The sequence below is a fragment of the Phymastichus coffea genome, unplaced genomic scaffold (assembly GCF_024137745.1).
Source record: "Phymastichus coffea isolate CEN01 unplaced genomic scaffold, Cenicafe_Pcof_1.1 PCOF00043, whole genome shotgun sequence".
NCBI classification, from domain to species: Eukaryota; Metazoa; Arthropoda; class Insecta; order Hymenoptera; family Eulophidae; genus Phymastichus; species Phymastichus coffea.
The window spans coordinates 714,483-735,217 of record NW_026706854.1 but is presented as its reverse complement, the minus strand read 5'-3'; the positions used below and the strand labels follow the sequence as shown (position 1 = coordinate 735,217).

Genomic DNA, 20,735 nt, shown 5'->3' with positions numbered 1-20,735 from the left:
AGTTCGAGAAAATGTAATATATGAGCGAGTGGCTTTAAATGAATCTTGTCTTAACGATTTATATGTCAGTTAGTTTTGGTCGTGGACTTATTATAAGCTGTCCCATTTGCAGCAATTGCAACACTAGCGTAACTTTTCTCATCGATTGGTTTGCATATACTTTTTCGTTGCGTTGTTACGAACTGGAACGTTTGCTGTCTACTACAGTGTTCTGCTGTACCGCACTCGGAAGATGATTTTCTTTTTTTTTATGGCACTTTCACCAATCTATTTTATTAGGGCAACGTAAACCGTTAAAGAAAAATAAAAGAAAGAAAACTTAAATAATGATCTGCTTGAATGAATGCTTACTTTGATTTCGATTCCCGTACTTTAATCCAGGCAAATGATCATAGATTTTTATTAATAAAACTAAACGAAATCCTTGGTAACTTGTCAACGAAGTAACACTAAGGTATGAACATTCCAAAAACTGGCCAACTTTAGTGGTTCCTGTCTAAATAAAAAGATGGTAATAATATTTGTGCCTCACAAAGTTAATATTTTATTATGAGAAAAGTTATTATTGTTCTGGAGCTCATTTTTTTTTTCATTCTCATTTTTCTTCCCACTTTAAAGAGCGACATATCATTTCGAAGCTAATTAAAAATTCTATCACGATGCCCATGTACGTTGGAAAAAATTATTGTTATCCTTTATATTTGCCTGTAAAAAGAAAAAGAAATAAAATTTGAAGAGAAATTCCAGCGTCAAAATTCACCGAGGATTTTGTAGTCTGCCACAGACTGACGCGAGAGATGCATACGCGAAGTACCGCTGAAGATAGTCAAGTCTGAGGCAGTCGATGAACATTTTTCAACCCCAACGCAAATGTCCCTCGAGTTGCCAACTATACTTGGAGCAGCTGGGGCCGCGACAAAAATCTACTTATTTGTAGCCGTGGCGAGTAGGTTCCTATTTTTTTCAAAATTGTCTTTTCATTATTTCTCGGCAAGTGAATTTCAGCGCTTTTGTCGATAGCCCGCGCAATTTCCACGACTGCCTTTATTCGGGCAGGGCGCCATTCAAACTTGCTGGAGAAAATCTTGGGAATACTTAGGGCGCGCGATCTCTCGAGAGGTCTTTGCCAGTGACTGGGCGTGGAACTATGGAAGCCCTCGCAGATTAAGCTCTAATGCAGTTGCATGTTTACTCGCTCAAGTTTTGTACTTGAAATAGCATCGCATACCACTGTACCCTCCATTGTTAGCGTTCCTGCTAATAATTTACAAGTAGGATTTGAGCGTATTTTTCCTTCCGCTTCTTGGTTTCTTGGCTTATTGGCTTATTCTAGAAATTTGTATTTTTTTCGCGATATGCGATTTTTTTTGCAAAAACGGAGGTTGAAAAACTAGCATTTCCAAAAATAGGTCAGACGTTATCTTTGCCGCGTGTCCGCATCGTCATTGCATTCGTGCGCGCGCGCGCGCGTCTGTTTCCAATTTTTCATGGTCTTCCGCGCTTTCCATTCACTTTCTACGAGTAATCTGCTTTGATTGCGTTAGCGCTGCTGCATCGCCTCGATTGATGATCATTGTTGTTTGCCGCGCTTATCGAAGCTATAATCGGTCTGTATTTCCTTTCGATTTCGAAAAATCATCTAATGATGTCCACGATCCACCAAAACAATAAGTCACACTAGCGACGCGTACATTTCTATGACTTTTCATCCGTAAAACATAAGCGCGCTCTTATATTTTTTTTAATTGCGGAAACTCCGTCGTCCAATTCAATGGAAAATTGAAAGTCGAGTTTCAAAGCAATATGGCATTTCAATGAAAACAACTGGAAGTTGATGGAACTATATGGATTCGTGTTCGCGGATTGAAATCAACTGGAATGCATGTGTTACATTTCTAGGTCAAATATTTTTTTCTGTGAACCGTTGTAATGGGCGAACGTTAAATTCAGTGTGCATTTCATTCAGGCAAAGCCTCTGAAATGGCATATTGCTGATTTGTTTTTTTTTAATTTGAGAGAAATAACAAAAAAAATTGAGAAACACAAGTCGCGTCGTATATTCTGCCAATCCTGCGAATCAATTAATTATAATTTAGATTTGCGCAATGTGATTTCAATAACAAATACAATTTAGTTCAGACTTTTCGCGACTTTCAACCTGCGTGGATAAATCGACGATACTTGTCGTTGTTCGCGTGGCGACAAATCTAATTGTAGCATCTCGGTGAATAATATTTCAACGACTTCGAAGCGCTGATTAATTGTGGCAGCGCGACGCACGGAATAAAATCCAATGGTGTGAGCGCGATTGGGAGGAGTCGCGGCAAAAGTGTGCGCGAGGATGCCAGCGAACGGCTATTTTCCCCGGAGTCGCTCGCCGTTCGCGCCACGAACGGATTTTATAGAGTTCGATGGACGCACAGAACGCGGAACACGCCAACGTTAGCCTACGTGCCCCGAAGCTAATATGCAGCCACGCGCGCTACCGACGCTGTGCGCGCTTTTGCGTGCGTCGCTCTGATTTGAGCGTACGAAAAGGAATCATATTGGAAAACGCTCGGGGCGATGTGCGAGTCTCCCACGGGCGCGGAGCAAACGGATTTCTCTGCGCCTGTCCGCCGTAGCCGCCCGGCATTGCTCAAATGCATAATTCACGCTCACCGCTGCGTGCGAATAATGAGTGACATCGTCGACGTGCGCCCGACCCTCTCTTTATAAAATATACAAACGTCGTCTTTAGCGTGGGTCTGGATATATTGGCATTCGCCAGTGAGGCATGGATATTAGGGATCGTTAATTTTACATAGATTAATAAGGAGATAAAAAAGGAAGCATATAATGTGGTTAACTTTATCGATGCGTGTACACACATACACACAAGCATATATATATATATATGCATATATATGCATATATATGCAGTAGTGTGTGCGCGCAGCCAATGCCGCATAAAAAAGGAGCGTTAACGTTCGCCACCAAATTGCTCGCAGCAGCTTAGCGCGTTTTATATTGCCAGCCATATCACAAGATAAAATATAGCTCCGATCGTTTGACGACCCGTCGTCCATGAGAAACTGTCCGCGAGCAAGCACGGAGCACATTGATTTGTTTCTTGGCAATTTAATGCTACCGCAGGCAATTAGGCAGATGCGGTGCGTGAAATTTCCGAGAATAATTATGTAAATCAGTTGGCGGCGAGGCGGCACAATGGCACGAGCGCGCGCGTTAGCGGCTAAGCACTCTCAGTTTCGTCGGGGCACGCAGCTTTGAGTCTCGTTCGCGCGGCCCGCGCGAAACGTCGCTCGGTCCAGTTAACGAGCGGCTGTCTTGCAGGCGTCCGAGCCACCAAAGGAAAGCTCGGCGGGCGAGCGAAGCGATGAATCTAATTTGGACGAAGCGTTCGAGCGCCAGCCGGGCGTCGTTAACGTAGTTTTCCGACAATTCTTCGGCCCAAACCGCTGGAGTCGCCTTTGCTTTGTCGGCGCGCGGGAGACGCTCCGGCGGAGCTGCGGCCGCGGCTGCGTGCTCGCGCTCGTTAGCGCGGCCGATCGTCGCCAGCGCCAGCGGAGGATCGAAAGGGCGCGCTCCGCGACGCGACCGGCGCTTCGGTCCGACCGAATCCGGCCCTGATCTACTTGGGGCGGGTGTCGCTCGCGCGCACCGCTCGGCGACGTCGCTTACACAGCGCGCCGAACCGTCGTTCTTCTTTTTTGCCCTCCCTCTCTCGCGCGCATGCGACGACACGTGCGCCAACTGTCACGAAACGCCAGCTCGCGAGCCTCGTTTAGGACGAGTGCGCTTTCTCTCGGCGAGCCTTTCCATACGACTCGCCGTTTCGTCGACGCACGCTGAATTGCGTAAGCCGCTTCGACTCGCGAAAGCCCAAGTGTACGTCGGAAGCTGTCACCGAACCGCTCGTCTCGGCGCGATCGAGCGAGTGCCTTTGCAACGTTACAACGTTCGTGCCTGCCGCCAGCCGATTGGTCGTCTCGCTCGTCGACGAAAATCGAGCGCGCTCGTGCGAATAGACTGCCGCCAGGCAGCGGAAATCTTTCGTCGCGTGCCGGAGTCGCGTATAGTCGCTGCTGCGCCTGGCTGCCGAACGCCCGGATCAGTTCTTTGTCCTCGCTGCCACGCCTGTGCATCCAGCCCGAGCGCCATCATCACGTAAGCATACCGCAGTGCCCGCACTGCCAATTTCCTCGCTTTTCTTTGAGCGCGCGCGCGTGTGCGTGTCTCGCGCGGCCGCGAGAATTTAATTGCGCGCTGCGTGCGGCCGTTGTAGAGATGATTATTCGTGCGAATCGCAATAAAATGCCCATTAAAGCCAGCCACTAGACACTAATTGCCGTTGAAAAAATTTATTCTATCCCCTGAGTTTTCCCGTTTATTTTAACTAAAATTTCCGACGTGAACTGAAATAAACCGTCATTGTGTAGTCACCGTCGCGGTATTCGGCGTATGTAGCGACGATGTCGACCAGAAATACGTTTTTACGTAGAACTCGTGAGCCTGAAGTCGCTAATGTTGTATGCAGTAAAATAACCGAGGATATTGCTAAAGAGTACGGGGGGCCATCGCTTTTGTAGATTTCTGAATGTCATATTGTTCCGCAGGCGTTGACGATGGAATTTAGCGAGACGGCGACGACGACTTACACGCCGGAGGCGCAGGTAGCGGCGCGCAAAGCCGAGGAGTCGAGGCTGGTGCACGAAGGCACGGAAATCTGGAAGGCCAAGAAGGAGGAGTCGATGCGCCAGAAGCTGCGCGAACAATATGAAGTATGCACATCGTCACCTGCTCTCTGGCCCATCAAGTCCGTGTCTCCATCTCTGGCGCTTTTCTCTGGCCGAGTGGAATCATTCGCGTGCTGGCGTTGCACTGAAAAAAAAAATTTTTTTTCGCCTGATAAATTCCAGTGGAAATTCCTTTCTCGCTTTGTTTTTGTTACTTTGCGGGAAATGCCAATTTCTCGGGCATGCGACGCTTGCAGTTTCCTCTTTTCTGAGTGAGATGCGTGTAGTTACTTGGCGTCTTCAGCTCTCTTTTTGAAATCTCGAAGAAGACTTTTGCGCAACAACGTTCCGCAGTCGAAAAAGCAGCGCACGTTTACTTTCGTGAAAATGTCAAGCTCGTTAAAAATAATTGCCACGGTCTTTACGTCAATCTTTGACAACGATTTTAAACCATTTTTTCGGCAAACAAATTTTATTTCCCACCCGAGATTTGACCACTTTTTTCGACATTTTCCGAGAGTAAAATTCTAATTTTGTAATTACCCTCAACCTATCTTTTTTCCTACAGATAAAATGTAACGTGACTCGAGAGAATTGCAGAGAAAGTTTTGTCTCAACATTACATCAACTGCAATGTAATTGTTTGAGTAAAGGGGAGGCGGCTCATTAGCTGAACATCCAAGCTTTAGCCAACTACTATTCATTATGCAGATAAGTCATGGGTCGAATATCATTCCACTGATTTAAGTGATGAGGCTCAGAATTAGATGCGTAATGAGAAAAGGGCGACGTTGCACTATACGTGCCCGAATACTCCACAAGTCCCATTTCGTTGTCCCGTTAGCCGTATGCCGCTAAGCACAGCATTTCTCGTAATATATGTAATTAAAAAGTGGACCAAGCACCAAACACCGGACCACCTCTCTGAAACCTTCACGGCTGGAGGTCGACTTCTCGAAATCCAGACAAACATTTATTCGATAGTTGATCGAAAGCTTTGGCGAGACTACACTACACAGCAGTAGTGTATTAGCTCGCAAACAGTTGTTATAGGGGAAAGTAGGTCGCAAAAACCGCTTGTACAAGCGTAAAACACACTCGCCGAGAAACAATCCACCGGGAAATAACGCGCGCGATTTTCAATTAGTCATAATAGAGCGAGCGAGTGGCGAGAGCCTGTTTTGATGGCGACGCGAGTGCTCGTATAAAGAGCTACCTGGTAGCGCACATACTATTTTGGCCGCGATGGTGTGTGGGGGCTGGGGATAGGCTGGGGTAGACGGGCGCGAGCTCGCTAATCTCTTTCTTGCGCCGAGTTAGCCGGGCGATGCGTCTTAATCTTGCTGCCAAGCCAAAACTCCCTTTGCCGAGGCTTATCTCCCAGACGCTTAATTATTTGGCGCCTCGTCGCTATTATTGCCTTAAGCCAGCTTCCCCAGGCGCGCGCGCGCGAGTCCGAGAGGGATTCACTTAGCCGTCCCGGGCTCACGGCGAATCGGCGAGCGCCGTGCACACTGCACAGCGACCGCGAGCGCGTCATAGATCTATGGCGGTGGCGCGCGCGTAAACTCGCGGCTATCGCTCCCGTAGGCATACATCGGCTGTTATCCTCGCCGGATCCGCCGCACGCTTCTGCCCCGAGCCCTCGGTCATCAGCCTGCCGAGCGGCCGCTCGCGCTCGCACTGCGCGCTTCAGTCCTCGCTTAATTGCGCGCTTTACATTTATGGATTAACGCTCCGTTATCGCAGTTTTACAGCTGCCCACGAGCTACGCGCGTCCACGGCATTTGTCCGCGCGACGCGCCCGCTTGATCGACGCGCCGCGCGTCCTCTTCGCTTTCCGGCTCGCCTTGCAAATCAAACCTTCCGGACCAGGCGCGCGCGCGTCGCTGCGTTACGTCCAGTCCGCCGATACGTCGTGCTGCAGTCCGGGTATCTAGCGCGAGTGTCGCGTGTTGATCAGCTCGTCTTTCGCTTTCTTTCTCAAAGAAACAGCGGAAGTGTAACGTTTCAAGCAGCAGGACAATCGTTGGAAAAACGGTGGAAAGCCATTCGAAACTGAGCCAACTCTTTTCAGCGTTTGGATAATTTCCTGGGTTAAATTAGAACGGGCTGGTGCTGTGTCCGTAACACTGGACACCAAGAGTTGCGTTAGTAAAGAAAAATAATTAAAGAATGGTTGGACAATCCAGGACGGTTCAAGATCTGTAATACCGATTTCAAAGGAACGGAAAAGAAATACTGAAAAGAAATTTGATATTAAGCATTATGAAAATGGGTTTTAATTGAAGCAGACTTTATAATTGTCCATATGAATTGCTAGGCTTTTTAGAAAGTGTTGAACAATAGTAAGGTTGTAGATAGTAAAATAAAAATATTAGGTTGCGTACTTTTATCGATCCAGTTTGCATGCATTACTGGAATTCAATATATATTTGAGCTGTGCACGCAAGCTACTGGATCGCAACGAAAGATTATAAAACAACAACAGCAGTATACTTTTTATGTATTACTAATGATCGATTTATCGAAAAACAATGGTAGCTGCTTAAAAGATTCATTCCACCGAGTTACTGGTCGGCATTACGCTTCGCAATTAGCACGAAAAAACTTTCTCGTACATTTGCTGGTAATCAAATTGGCATTAATATATTGAGATTTTTTTAAAACAACAGAGAGAGAGAGAGAGAGAGAGAGAGAGAGATTGCACATTGACGCTGTTGACGAGACACTCTCAGCAAGGTATGACAGGAGAGAGAAAATAATTGTAACTGATGTTTCAGCTGAGACGGATGCTGTCTAATTACTGGCCGTGGGGTCGACCAGGTGGTGGAGCACCATGTGCATCTGCTTTACGCAAGAGGAACGTTCCACTCGAACCCCGAGAGCAACCATTTAACCAGGTACACGTTGAGTTATACTAGTCGGCTATCGGAGACTAGGCTTCTTCTCTCTCAGCGGTATTTCTAGGGGTTGTAGTCAGAGAGTATTCGAGTTTGCGTCCTCGTAAATTCGAATTATCTTATGCCTCTCAAGTCCGTTCAGCAGAGTCTATTGCGCTCAATTAGTATTTCTTTTCGAATTCCACTTAAGTATCATTTTTACGTTTGCTTATCGTTGCAACAGCTCGATCGAAATACGAACGCCATTACTTTTATTTGTCTGCGCGCTTTCATCGTGATGATTTGGCAAATGGGCTCAATGGGAAACGATTCGGCATACCGTCTATCTTATCGATCAATGAATATCACGCGCAGCAATAAAATTTTCATACGCCGAGCTCTCTCGAGAGCAGCTTGACTTGCACCATAAAAATTGTCGCGAGCTCGGCTCGCGCGCAAAATATATGAGGTGCAAATTTCATAAAATGCGTATTGCTGCGACAGTTCGATTATGGTCAGATTGCGAATAGTACACTACAAATGCACATTGCGCGCTGCTCAATTTTTCAGTCGCGTTATTTGTGCTTTTTGACGACAAAGCGCACGCCAGATCTATCACTGGAATATAGAGTCGTGCCAACAAGCGACTATTTCACGCGTCCAACTGTATACACTCTTTGACATATTTGTCGACTTTTGTATTTCTATAGTACGAGGTTGGCGAGGAGCAAACTAAAGCACCTCTGGCTAGCGGCATTGTCATCTGAATACAATGTCTCAAACAGCAAAAACAACTCCATGTCAACGGTTGAGCAATGAGTAGTTCAAGTTTACCATTCCAGAAAAAGTTTAGGAATGTCGCCGTTTAGAGCCCTGTTTTCTAGCTTTTGGTCTGGTTAATCGATTAATTTTCAGTCCTTCGCTTTCGTGCGATTCGCGTTATTCAAGGCAAAGTCCTGAAATGTTGACGGTTGAAAATGTCACGGCACAATAAGGCAAAAATTACGATACTCAACGTTCCGTGAGAAACGTGCGCACGCGACTGTTATGGCATGTTGTGATGAATATTCGACGAGCTCGTGTCGCTCGTTCATTTTATTCTGGGCCAATATCTTTCTTGCTTGCGCTTTCAAGGTAATGACAAAAAACGACATACAGCGTTATTAGTTGCTTTTTGGTCGACGTTCCAATAACCATTTTCGACGGTTAAGTTACTTTTTCTTTCATAAAACGTATCGACTATGTTGTTTGTTGGACTCCGGTATTGTCATTAAATCGAATAACGAACGAGTGATTCTTATAAAAGATAGAATTTTTGTCGATGTCAAACGCGCCATTGTAATTTCGAGATGAGCAACGAAGATCGCTTTTTCTATTGTACGACAGATCAGTGAAAAGTCAAGTTATATTTTCAAACTAAAATTTCTCACGCGCTGAATCTGAATTTACGAATGTGCATGTACTGGTATGTATGTCGTGAAATAGTAGTCGGTGGTGTTCTCTCTCTCTCTTTTCTCCCGAGAGAAGGACGAGGTGTGCCGATATGAACGTACATATAGCTAAACGAGCGTCGTCCGCGAGTCTCTCTCAGTCTGTGTATACAGCTGATCGCATTAAGTGACCGCCACCTAATCGCCGCGATAACCGCCGCAAATCCTTTAGTTTGCTTGCCCGCTTGCTTGCTTGCGTATGTACGTGTATATGTATAGGTTGGATGTCGGGAACGCAAACTTTGCCGGGTGTGAATTGCCACTTGATTACAGTCAGCTGTAGGCGGCGAGACGGCTTTCGCTAAATACTCCGCGCTCCACACTGGGGGATGACACACTGCGACTTTTATTTGGCAATATAGAGCGAACGAACGGCTCGGATAGTCTGCCTGTGGATGCGCTCCTTGAACGGCTCGAGCATGCCGCGTCGACTGATTAGAGCTCGATACGAGAGACACAAGTGCGGTGGACTATCCTAGTGGTGCGTTAAACGCGACCAGCGCGGTTCGGTTGAGCGCCATGTCGACAGGACGCCGCTAGGAGGGCAAGCGCCCATTTTTGCCCGAGCTATGAATTCGTCTTCGTAGAATCGAGAACGCTTCTGTTGATTATTCGTCGACTCTCGGAGATGAAAGCACACCTCCCGGAGTACGCGAACTTGCTCGAGGAAGTTGCCGTCAATTTCATACAAACTGCACGACGTTCAGAGATTCCATTCCGTGGATTGGTCCTACTCTGCAGGCGAATTCCGAACGAATATTTAAGAGTTTGCTTGGCGATAGATGGCTGTTTGGTAGTGTACCGGTTAGCTTATTTCCGAGTAATATCCGCGCGGAAATCTCGCACGGAAGCATCTGCATCATTTGTTGCGTTACGAAATTGATATTTCTACGTATAAGACGTATACGTACAAGAGATATTCGATGCTCAAAAAGGGAACATTCATTTTAAAATGCCCCGACGGTAGTATCGACTGTTTGTTCGCGTTTCGAACAAAACATAAAAGACATTTTTATTTGATCGCCATACGATGTATTGCAGACGTGGAGAACGAGATCCCTAAGAGATCGATCCAACTGCAGCGGACTCTACAGAAGCACTTATCATAACGCGTACGACGCGTATAACCGTTGCGAGCTTGAACAGTTTGGTAAGTCAGTTGTTTAATCAATTTGGATTTTGTTTATCTATAAAACGTATTAAGCGGTTTTCGCGATGGAACTTGTTTACGAATGATCAAAATAAATATCGCAGTTGCATTAATCAAGTATTTCGCAATAATACTGATTGGAAATCGGCGAGTTGTAAAAATCTTGCCGGTCTGTTTCGTCTACGCAACAGTTTCGAGAGGAGTGATCGTTATTATTGTTGCTCCGATTGTGCTGCCATTATTTATCGGTGACATTACTTAACGATAATGTTGGAAGAACATTATTAGTATTAAATTACGGAAGGCTATACGATTGATTGTTGAAATAGGCTACGCAATTTTAATTGTACTTAAAATTCACTTTAAACTGTTATTTATTCGCGATGGTGTGAGAAATTTCGCGATGCGCTTTTCTTGTTCATATGCATCCGTGGTTATCAACAGGTTCTGATCAAACAACCATAAAATTTTATGGTAAATCATTTCCCCTTTACATATGATAATCAATGTTGTTAAATTACCGTTTACATTAACGCACATTTCCACGAATAGCATACCATAGGATTTTAAAGTGTAAATTAAATTTATTTTTAGCAGATTAATCGAAAGGTTAATTGATTTTGGAATAACTTTAATAGGCTGATAAATATCTTCATAATTATTTTAGCAATAAGAAGCAAAACTTCTGACTTTTTTTTGGGAATAAAAAATTCTCAATTCGACAAAGACACAATGTTTAATTATTGTGAAATATTTGAAAAATGATTTGTCAGTGAATTTGCAAAATATATTACACTTTTACGTACACGAAAAAGCATTTTATCGCAAGCGTCAATACTTTTTCGTTGACCAAAAAATGTATCGCTGAATTGAAAGCTTAATTTGTCGAATATATTTACGGTTGTGCTCACCCACAAGATAACCAGGAAAAAGCAAATATTATAAAAGCTAACAATTCGCGAGGAATAATGTATGAAGGTTATTCAGAATAATGCACGCGCTGTACAATATTCTGTCTGCAAATAGAGTTAAAGACCACAGCAGTCGTTGCGTTGAAATGTGTGAAATTGAAATTGCTATTGACTTTATTTCAGATAGGAGAGTGCCCGAGAACCCTGAGACAAAAGAGAAACATAACGACGATTGTCGTATGCATCAGGTTTACCAACTGACCGGTGGTGTCGAACTGGCTCCCCTATTGCGCCAGTGGTCACCTGTCGACGCCACGCGTCCAGGATTCATGATCGACTCGTAAGTTTCTCCGTACGATAATGTTATACGCAATTTTTGACGAAAGTATGTGTAATTATTTAGGATTTCTATTTATTACTTTCATTTCTGTGTGCTCATCGATTCTATAAATATTCCCCAGCCTATTTCTAATTTTCATTGTATATGTTGTTCGCTATGTTTTTTAATCTACGATTGATTAGTGAAAGTAATAAAAAAATCAATCATTAAAATTATGGCTCTCATTTATTGTATTCGCTTAAAGTCAAAAATTTCATTTTAATGATGGATTTCACGACAACGATGAATTTTAACGAGCAGCGCAATAGGAGGGAAGAGCACTTGAAACATTGAACGCGATGAATATCGCATCGCGTTGCGTTAATGTTGACTCGATAACAAATAACACTGATTCCATTATTTTTCACCGATCATTCGATTCTCGACCAAAAACTAACGAATAAAGTTGACCTGTCGGTGTTTGAAAATTCGTTAAACAAGTTAGCTTATAGCAGCATCGACAGTGGAGCTTAATTCTATCAGCAATTAAAAAGTATTTCGCGGTATGATACGTGAAAGCAATTTGCGAGTGTCTGACCTCAAGACAGACAGCTGTTGCGCGTTCTCGAATGGTAAAAATATTCGACAGCCGAGAACTCGAGAGAAGTTTTAAATGGCACGTATTATAACAATTTCACTTTTGTTTTGATCACATCAAAGTTCAATTAAGTGTTCCCCTTGCGTTCGTGCATGGCAAATAAATTGAATAAGCAAACACTAATGTCGGCAATAAGTCTCGCGCTCGATAAACCTCATTAGGCAACAAGCATTTAGCGGCAAATCTCGGCGCTGCTGCTACTGCCGCGCCTCTGCTAGTTGAGTTTACTGACTACAGATTGGAAGCAGTATATATATCGCGAAAACTGCACGTATGCTTGATTACACTTACGTCTTGGAGGAATTCGCGAGCGCGAGTCACCTTCACCGGAGATATTCTTGTTGTCGATCGAAGTCCACGCATGTATATAGACGACTGCTAATGGCACGGATTTGCATAGTAAAAGATTTATTCGTTTGATCCCTCATTGACAGCTGAGCGCATAGCTGTCCAATATCGCGGCTCTCAATGGCTTTCCAGCTAATTTCGCGAGCTACGAGCAATAATCGAGCGTTTATGCGCGCATTGCAGCGACTTCTCGCCTGCGAAATGCAAAAGTGCGAGTAGTGATGCGTGGCACGAAAGTCACTCGAGACACGTTCCATTGAGAGAAATTAGCGCGCCGCAGCTGCAGCGAATGTCGATAATTCAGTTAAATTGTCGAATAGCACGCTTGGAATTCTTCGGCGAGGCTTGTTTGCGAGATATCTCATTTTCGGTTTGCTCCGGCACTCGTGTGAAGTGCAACAACACTGCCGGCTGCTCGCGCGCGAATTCGAGCTGACAAGCCGTCTCGAGTGTAGCGCAATGTCGTGGCGTCAAGTTTTTCTTTCTCTTTTTTTTCCCTCCCCCCCCCCCCCCCCCCAACTCCCAAGAGCTTTTGCACTTGATGCTGCAGCCTGTTACTGTACATAGTCGCACACGGACGAGCGACTGCGCGCAGCCTCATTAACGCGCGGCTCGCTCCTCTTGACTCGCTTGCGCTCGCAGCTCAATGACTCACTCATTTACCCGACTCCACGGATCATCCGTGTCAAGAGCGCGCACGGCACCTTTTTTTTCGCATACTTTCTCTCTTTTTTCTCGCATTCCTGTCGCGTTTGCCTCATGTTTTTGGGCTAGTATATTCAAATGAAGTTGTCCATCGATGTTTCATGAGTTCCCATTCGCTGCTCAGGCAAATTGTCAGGCCGTATTCTCCTTTCTCTGTTTTGATTCTTTCAAAACGAAGCATTGTTCCGGCGATCCTCAAAAATATTCTCCTTTTTTCTTTAAACTTTTTATTTTTACTTGTTTATTTAAAGAGAAAAGTGGATTCTTTTTGTTTGCTGTACCCAGCGAGGCCGGAACAATTATTTTCATAACAACACTACTATTCACAGATCTGTTCCAATCGTGGCCGTTGGGCAATCATTTTTCTTTTTACCCATTGTTCGACAGTTTCGTTTCAAAACTACGATGTCATGTTGCAATATTCATATCGCGGGACGTCAATATCGCCAATCATCAAACGAAATGTCGTGCATATTTAAGAAAAAAACACAAAATATCGGCTCGTCTTCTCAAACCATTTTCATTAGTTTACGTATGCTATTTCCCTATGGTTATTGTCTTGACTCGACAGTAATGCCTTTGTGAATTTCGCCGTTAATTAGCTGAATTATTTGTTGTTGTTTTCGAGTGATATTACACGATGCTTCGTAATTTCATGCAGTTCTGTTGAAGATTTAGTCTACTCGCACATCGCAATGCCAAACTAAAGTATCACACGTATGCTTATTCGAATAATAATGCTTCTATCAAATTATTTAAGTTTAGGTTTCAAGATTCTTTTCTTGATATCATCATGGGCAATAATATGAATGCTTACGATTAAGATATATACGTTGAACTGAATTAATTGTTTTACAATGAAAAACTATCTTATATATTTCTTTCAACAATTGTCCAGATCTGATATTATTCAGCTCTCTAAGCTTTATGAAAAAATAAATTCATAATTTGTTTCGCTTTTCATGTAAGCACACTACCAATGCAGTTGGCAGCATTAGTTTATTTTATTTACACAGTAAAAACCCTTTTTACACGAGGATTGTCGTTAATTCTATGTAATTTCTGCCGTCGAAAGTTAAAATTTTCATCACTCAGCTGTTTATCCCAAGTTTATCCTGGCTTTAATTGCAACCAAGTACTCATTATTCTGTAAAACCAACGAAATCCGCATCAAGAGCTTTGTAAACGTTCCATTTTCCCTTTGTATACTTTAGAAAATTGATTTCCCGTCCGTAGACTCGTTGAATGTTTTATTTGATAGACGAGCGAAACATTACACGCAAAAACGTATCACAGCATTCGAAAGATTTGACTGTGATAGTAAAACAAGCGAGGGTCTCTCTCTCTCTCTCTCTCTTGACCACGGATCGCGTCGCGTCGCCACCGAACTTTCAGCATAACTTGCGCTCTGGAAAAGCTTTACATAAATTTCCCGCGTGCGAAGCCGACCGAGAGTACACAAGTTTGCCAAGCGTGGCGTTGTCGATACTCGCGCGCGGATTCTGGTGATTTATGCCGCGAGCCGCGAAATTAAGACTCTCAATCCAGAAGTTTGCGGATCGAACGACAAGCGATAGAAATGAGTTGCTCAGCTGCGCTCGAAGATGCCCGAGAAAACGTACTTTCGCGATGATAACGTGCTATTGTAGGTCACTTAATTGTAAGGTTCTTGAGAGATTGTTAATTTCAGAGTCGCTGGAGAAGAGGTGTGTTAGCTGCGCGCTGCCGGTGAATCTCGCAATGATTAATTGCTTATTCAGAGAATTGTCGTTAAATCAATTATTAAAAAGACGCGCAGGCCGGTAGACGATCACTACCGATCGGATAATCAAATGCATGATCAGGGATATATTTCATTCAATGCTAGCGAAACCTAATATTCTTGCCGGTCGGAGGAATCTCTTTCAAATCGAATACTTTCACGACTCGAGACGTACAGCTCCGCGAGGAATTTTCCACGAAGTCAGTTCTGCGACCTATACGCGCTGCCTTCGAGATATCCGAGCTGCTAACGTGCACGCTTCCAAGGCAGTGCCGATTATCATCGATATTTGAACAGCAGTGGGCCTTTATATTATCCGAATTCGCTTCGAAACGGTCGTTGCCTGATCATTTTCCCCGCACTGTTTCGTCAGGGTGCCTCGTGAATGTCGTCGTAAAGCTGGCAACGCAGTTCGAGTATGATTTCCAGCAAAATTTCTAACGATCGCTCAATCATTTGCGGATAGAATAGCTTAGCAAACAAGCAATATTGCCGGCCAAAGTAGGAGCCACGTATTCCGCGCGCATAAATATTTATTTATGATGATGGCATACATATAGCTGGTATCCAAGTTGCACAAAGCCGAGTAGCCCTCTCGCAGTCTCTGTGTCGCGCGACGGCGTTTGCAAAAACAATAAGGCCGAGGAAGGGCGTTGAGAGCGGCTCGAAACTGACGGTCGTTGCATATCTCCATTGCAGATGGCGGGCCTCGAGTCGAGCGACGGCGAGCCAGCGGCGCTACATGGACGAGCTGGCCGAGCAGATGCGTCGTAAGCGCGAGCTTGCAACGGTGAGTAAGATACACAGAGGCGCACTCGGGCGGACGCTTTGCCGTTCGCCGCAACAACGTTTCCTCGATGATGTTCTGGCGCGCCTACGGGGCACACTTATGTGCTACGCGCAACTGCTCACAGACGCGTATGTTCTCTCTCTCTCTCCCTCTTTCTGTGTAGCAGGAGACAGCGAGGGAGGACGCGAGCTCGAGGTGTCACTTCGACACGTGGCATCGGCTCTGGGGTAGGCCCGGCCATGGAGCCCCTACCGTTGATCATGGCCCAAGGCGCAACAATCTACACGACATCCTCTATCGGCCTGCGATGCTGATGCATTGACGAGCCAGTCACGCATGGCTTCGTACCCACTACGAGTATGATGTCGACGAGCGAAATGCAGCTTTCGTCGCAAGCTAGTCCCTGCAGCTCTCATTCTCTCTCTCTCTCTCTCTCTCCCCCTCCCTCTCTCTCTCAATCTCTCGCAATTGGACGTAGGTGCTTCGAGACATACCGACGTAGCCCGCCTTTAGTTCACCGATGTTGTGCCTGAATTTCGAATGGAACACGCACGAACAGTCGTGAAAAGCTATTGACACTCCGGCAATGGCTCTTCAATAACTACTCCTTCAAAATGCCCAACTAATGATGATTTACAACTGAATAGACGCTATATTTACTTATTTCGTTATTTTTCAAAGAGTAATTTGAGTTAACAATCGATGCAACTGTTCATATACGACGGAAAAATATATACCGATATCGCTCTGACAACCCATTGATTTTAAAAATTTTTTTTCAAGTGATCGATTACCATTTCATGTGATCTTACATTTGTCAAATTGACTGTCGGTAAGCTCTGCCTCACTGTGATCTATCGCGACTATCTATTTCGCTCAACATTGCGATTGACTAATGAAACGAACGAATTACTGATTATATGGAGAACAAAACTTTTCAAGAAATAGTACATAAATATGATCATACGTCGACCCAACTTATGACCGACTTATTTGATTGTATATCTTTTCAAACAATTTGGGAGCACAATATGCGAAACGTAGCATGTGTATGTCTTATCGCGCGAAATTGTACGACGTCTGAGCTAACCGAAATTTACTACTTGTCGTTCAAAATGAATTATAACGTTCGAGTTGACACCGCCATCGCAGTATATAATCTAATAAACAAGCGAATTGAAGCTGACGAACGAGACAAACAAAGTATACACACATGCGCAAAACATGGCTATACGTCAATGTATGCCGTCAGACCAAACACGCCTCGTACTACTGGATTATCGAGCCTTTGAAATTGTTTAAATCGCGATCTCAATGATAACTCGCTTTTCGAAAGTATAACCCCCGCGCCGTATTGTAATTTGGCTGGGGTTTGAGAAATTTAGCTGGGAGGCTAATTTATCACGGAGCCATTCGATAGAAACGAATGGAAAAAAAAGAAAAAAAAAGGAAAGATGAAAAAGAAAGAAGCTTAGTGCACCGGCTGGAAAAAATGGGCTTATTTATCTTCATTAGCGCTGGAGGTTGCTGGCGAGAAAGAGTCTTCTTCGCGCCGCTGGCATTAAGTCGAGATTACCAGAGAGAGAAAGCGAGAGAGAGAGAGAGAGAGAGAGAGAAAGAGAGAGAGGTTCTTTGTTCGCTGTGCGTAGATAAGCTTCGTTGTGCATGCTATTTTTCGCGGAGCAAGTGCTCGCTTGTCGCCGCGCGCGGTCGCGCGCAGGCCGATTTATTTCGCCTTTCCTTGAAACATCCGCCGCGTCTCCGACAAAGTCGCGCGCGTGTAAACAGGACGCGGCCAAGTGGAAATGGGACGCAGTCGCACCGATAATAATTGAGCTGGTCAGGCCTTTGATGACGCGGCTTCTACGTCTCAACCGGGCCGTTTGTTCGGCCACGAGCTGCGGTTAATGACGACGCCACGAGCGCTCGGGATTGGTCGTGCGCTTTGTGCCAGCCGCGCCCCTAAATGCCAAAGTTTTGCGCGTTGACTCTTTCGGCTGGCAAATACTCCGGCCGGCTAGTTCTCCGCGTCCGCGCGGAGTACTGCGCACACAATGCGATCGTTACGCGCGCGGGAGCGATGCATTCCAGCCGGGAATTACTCGGGCTCTGGTAAATACCAGCTGTTTGACTATGATGGATCGGATTTTGCTTGCGAGTGCTGCGCGCGTTCCGCACTCATATTCTCTCTCTCTCTTTTCCCGTACGTGCGCTTGGTACATGCTTTTATTTGGGTTGTATATTGCATTTAATTGATCGTAGTGCTCGTGTTAAGATGGTCTGGAATACTATTCTAGCGTGCACACATCGGCGCACTAAGAGTTTAGAGTTCGCGCACTTGCATCTTCGATGCTGTACGCGCGCGTAACTTTCTGATTGTAACAGCAGATATTTTAGCGCGGCTTATCAGTGTGCTTCCACTGTGCGAGCTGCTATTACACCGTTCAAGTGCACACTCTCGATGTACGCGTAGCTGAATTCGCGTACGCTCGTAACTCACCGAGCCCTCGTAGCGACGTTGCATTACACGATCGCTCGATCGCTCGACCTTGCCTCACTTCTCAAGTAAGACCGTGTTACGGAAAGAGAGCGACGCCTACGACGTCCTTATCGCAGCTTGAGAACATTGTGAACGGGCGTTGAGCTTGCGCCTTTGAACAGATTGACTTTTCAAGTGAAGCTTTGATATTACTTGGCGGGGCGTTCTTTTTCACGAGGATGAATCGCCTTCTGAGATGTCAGTGGGCGCATTTGAAATTCCGTATGAGCGCGCCGGTGCGCGCGCCAATCGATGCCAGCCTTTTTTCCACGACGCCGACGTCGTAGCGGCCCGCCCCGCCGCTGGAGTATAAAAAGTCAAAGCGAAAGAGTTGCGAGGCTGCAAAAGCAATCAGTGTAAAAGCAGAGCAGCTGCGGTGACTTTGCGGGCCAAAGCCACTTTCAGCCCAGGCAACTACGGACCACCTCGCGGCAGCTCTTTCGTTGCGCAAGCGCCGCTCATCGACATAACACGATCCGCCACCGACGCTCGCCCGGCGACGCTCAATCTGGTGACGAATGTCGGCGATGCACAGAGATTGATTGCTAACGTGCTTTCGGCCGTGCGATCGGATTTTCAGTTGCTTTCTTTTCCGACAGAGCTTTTAGCTCGATTGTTTTGTTTGCTGCTTGTTTTCTCAAATCGTTTGGACTAGTTCTATGTCAAGTTGAATATAAAAACGGTTATTGATACCAGCGTAAATATTATTCATCGTACGGCAATATATTTACTTGCGCTAGTTTTTAGATTCAACCGTATGATTAATTTGTCGGCGAATGCTTTAGAATACCGTAAATAAGTGATTTGTAGAAAGCGTGTCATTCTGGAATAGACTTAATGTTAGCTTCCTTAAAAGTTTATTTGTTATTTAGTGTTTTGAAAATGTCACAAATTCTGTAGTAAGCTTTACTAAAAAGGCAATAATATTCTGCTCATCGGCCATTAATACATTCATTCGCCCATAGACCTTACTTGCTGCTTCAAAGTCAAAATAAATAGACGAATAAAGAACAATACTCAGAATTAAGCGAATAAATACATGTATTAGTCACACTGCAAGAAAAATAGAATAAATGGATGATATTTTAATTTATGACATTCGATATATCCACATACTGTCACAAACTCCTGTCTCCTTTGATTTCAGCGATTACGTGGCGTAATCAGATCGAGCCGATGCCTTTTAATCCATGCCAATTGTTAATCTGTTTATCGAAGAAGTAGCCTCGAAGATTCTAATGCTCACATTCAAGATTATAAATGGTTCTACTGTATTATTCACAGACGAATTCGTATCACAAACTGTTGCTGCTCCCCTCTCCTCTCTCTCTCTCTCTCTCTCTCTCTCTCTCTCTGTACATGCGTAATGTGAGGTGCATTTCGCTTGGATATTGAGAAGAGCGAGTTCTCATAATGTCGCATTAGGGCTATACATACCTGCGCGCGTTCCCAGGAACCGAGACTAATAGGGACTGATTTAACTCTCTAGCTTGTATCTAAGATCTAGTCTAGGTCTCTCACTTGTCTTTCACTCGTATCTCAAAGTAAACTCCATTTTCAGAGGACTGCAGCTTAGACGCATCTCGACATCGCGAGACTAGCAGTCAATGATATTTATCTTTGCTTTCCTCTTTTCATTGATGCCTATCTGTCATCTTAAATACGTCACTGTGTGTTCACGCAAATTAGCCCTGTATTGAAGCATTTTACATTTTTTACGTTTGACAAAACGTAGGGTTGAATATTTAAATATATATATTATTTGTATGCATTTTTCAGTCGTACAAAATCTTAGCTTTATGCGCGAGTCGGGTGAGCACACTTGGATCTTCTTCATTTCCATGGGCCGAGATTTTTGGCTCAAGCAATGCCAAATGTATGCTAATTACGCGCTTAACTTGAGTTGGAATGCGCAAGCAGCTGAATTATACATGACAGGCAGCCTCGTTGGAATATTATGGAAAATTCATATACGCTTAGCATGTGCAAGTTTGTTACTACAATAATAAGATAACATAGTGCGTGTGCCCAGGCTGTGCAAAATGTACCGAAATTGAGGACGCGAGAGAGAGAAATATGTACAGAGAGGTTTACGTCGATTATTGATCAATCAGCAAAGAAAACAACTACTTATGATGAGGTTTGCGAGGACTGAGACTACACCGAGGAAGAACTCATTTCCACGGTGAAAATGGAAAAAATCGCAAAGTTTAACCTAAAAAGAAAAAAAAAGACATCCAATATACTCAGAGCAAGTAAGACGACGCCGGGAAAAATCTCGGAGCACTGCGGCAAATCCCACGATGCAACATGACCATACACCAGACAGACGTCCGCAAGGAGGTTCGACAGAGGACCTAATAAGCTCGGCGGCAGCCGAGCTGACTATAACGCGGAGCGACGCGCGCCAGTCATGCCCGCGTTCATTTTCAGCCTTGCGGACTC

The 20,735-nt window shown here is 44.8% G+C and overlaps 1 protein-coding gene across 1 annotated transcript; it reads left to right on the top strand.

The window, feature by feature from the left end:
• Positions 1 to 4,103: 4,103 nt before the first annotated feature.
• LOC131664260 (uncharacterized) lies at positions 4,104 to 19,277 on the top strand. Its single transcript, XM_058935221.1, has 7 exons — positions 4,104 to 4,167; positions 4,617 to 4,781; positions 7,520 to 7,639; positions 10,150 to 10,258; positions 11,353 to 11,509; positions 15,661 to 15,751; positions 15,915 to 19,277. The coding sequence occupies exons 2-7, from the start codon at positions 4,626 to 4,628 to the stop codon at positions 16,071 to 16,073; spliced, it is 792 nt and encodes a 263-aa protein (XP_058791204.1). The 5' UTR covers positions 4,104 to 4,167; positions 4,617 to 4,625; the 3' UTR covers positions 16,074 to 19,277.
• Positions 19,278 to 20,735: the final 1,458 nt, after the last annotated feature.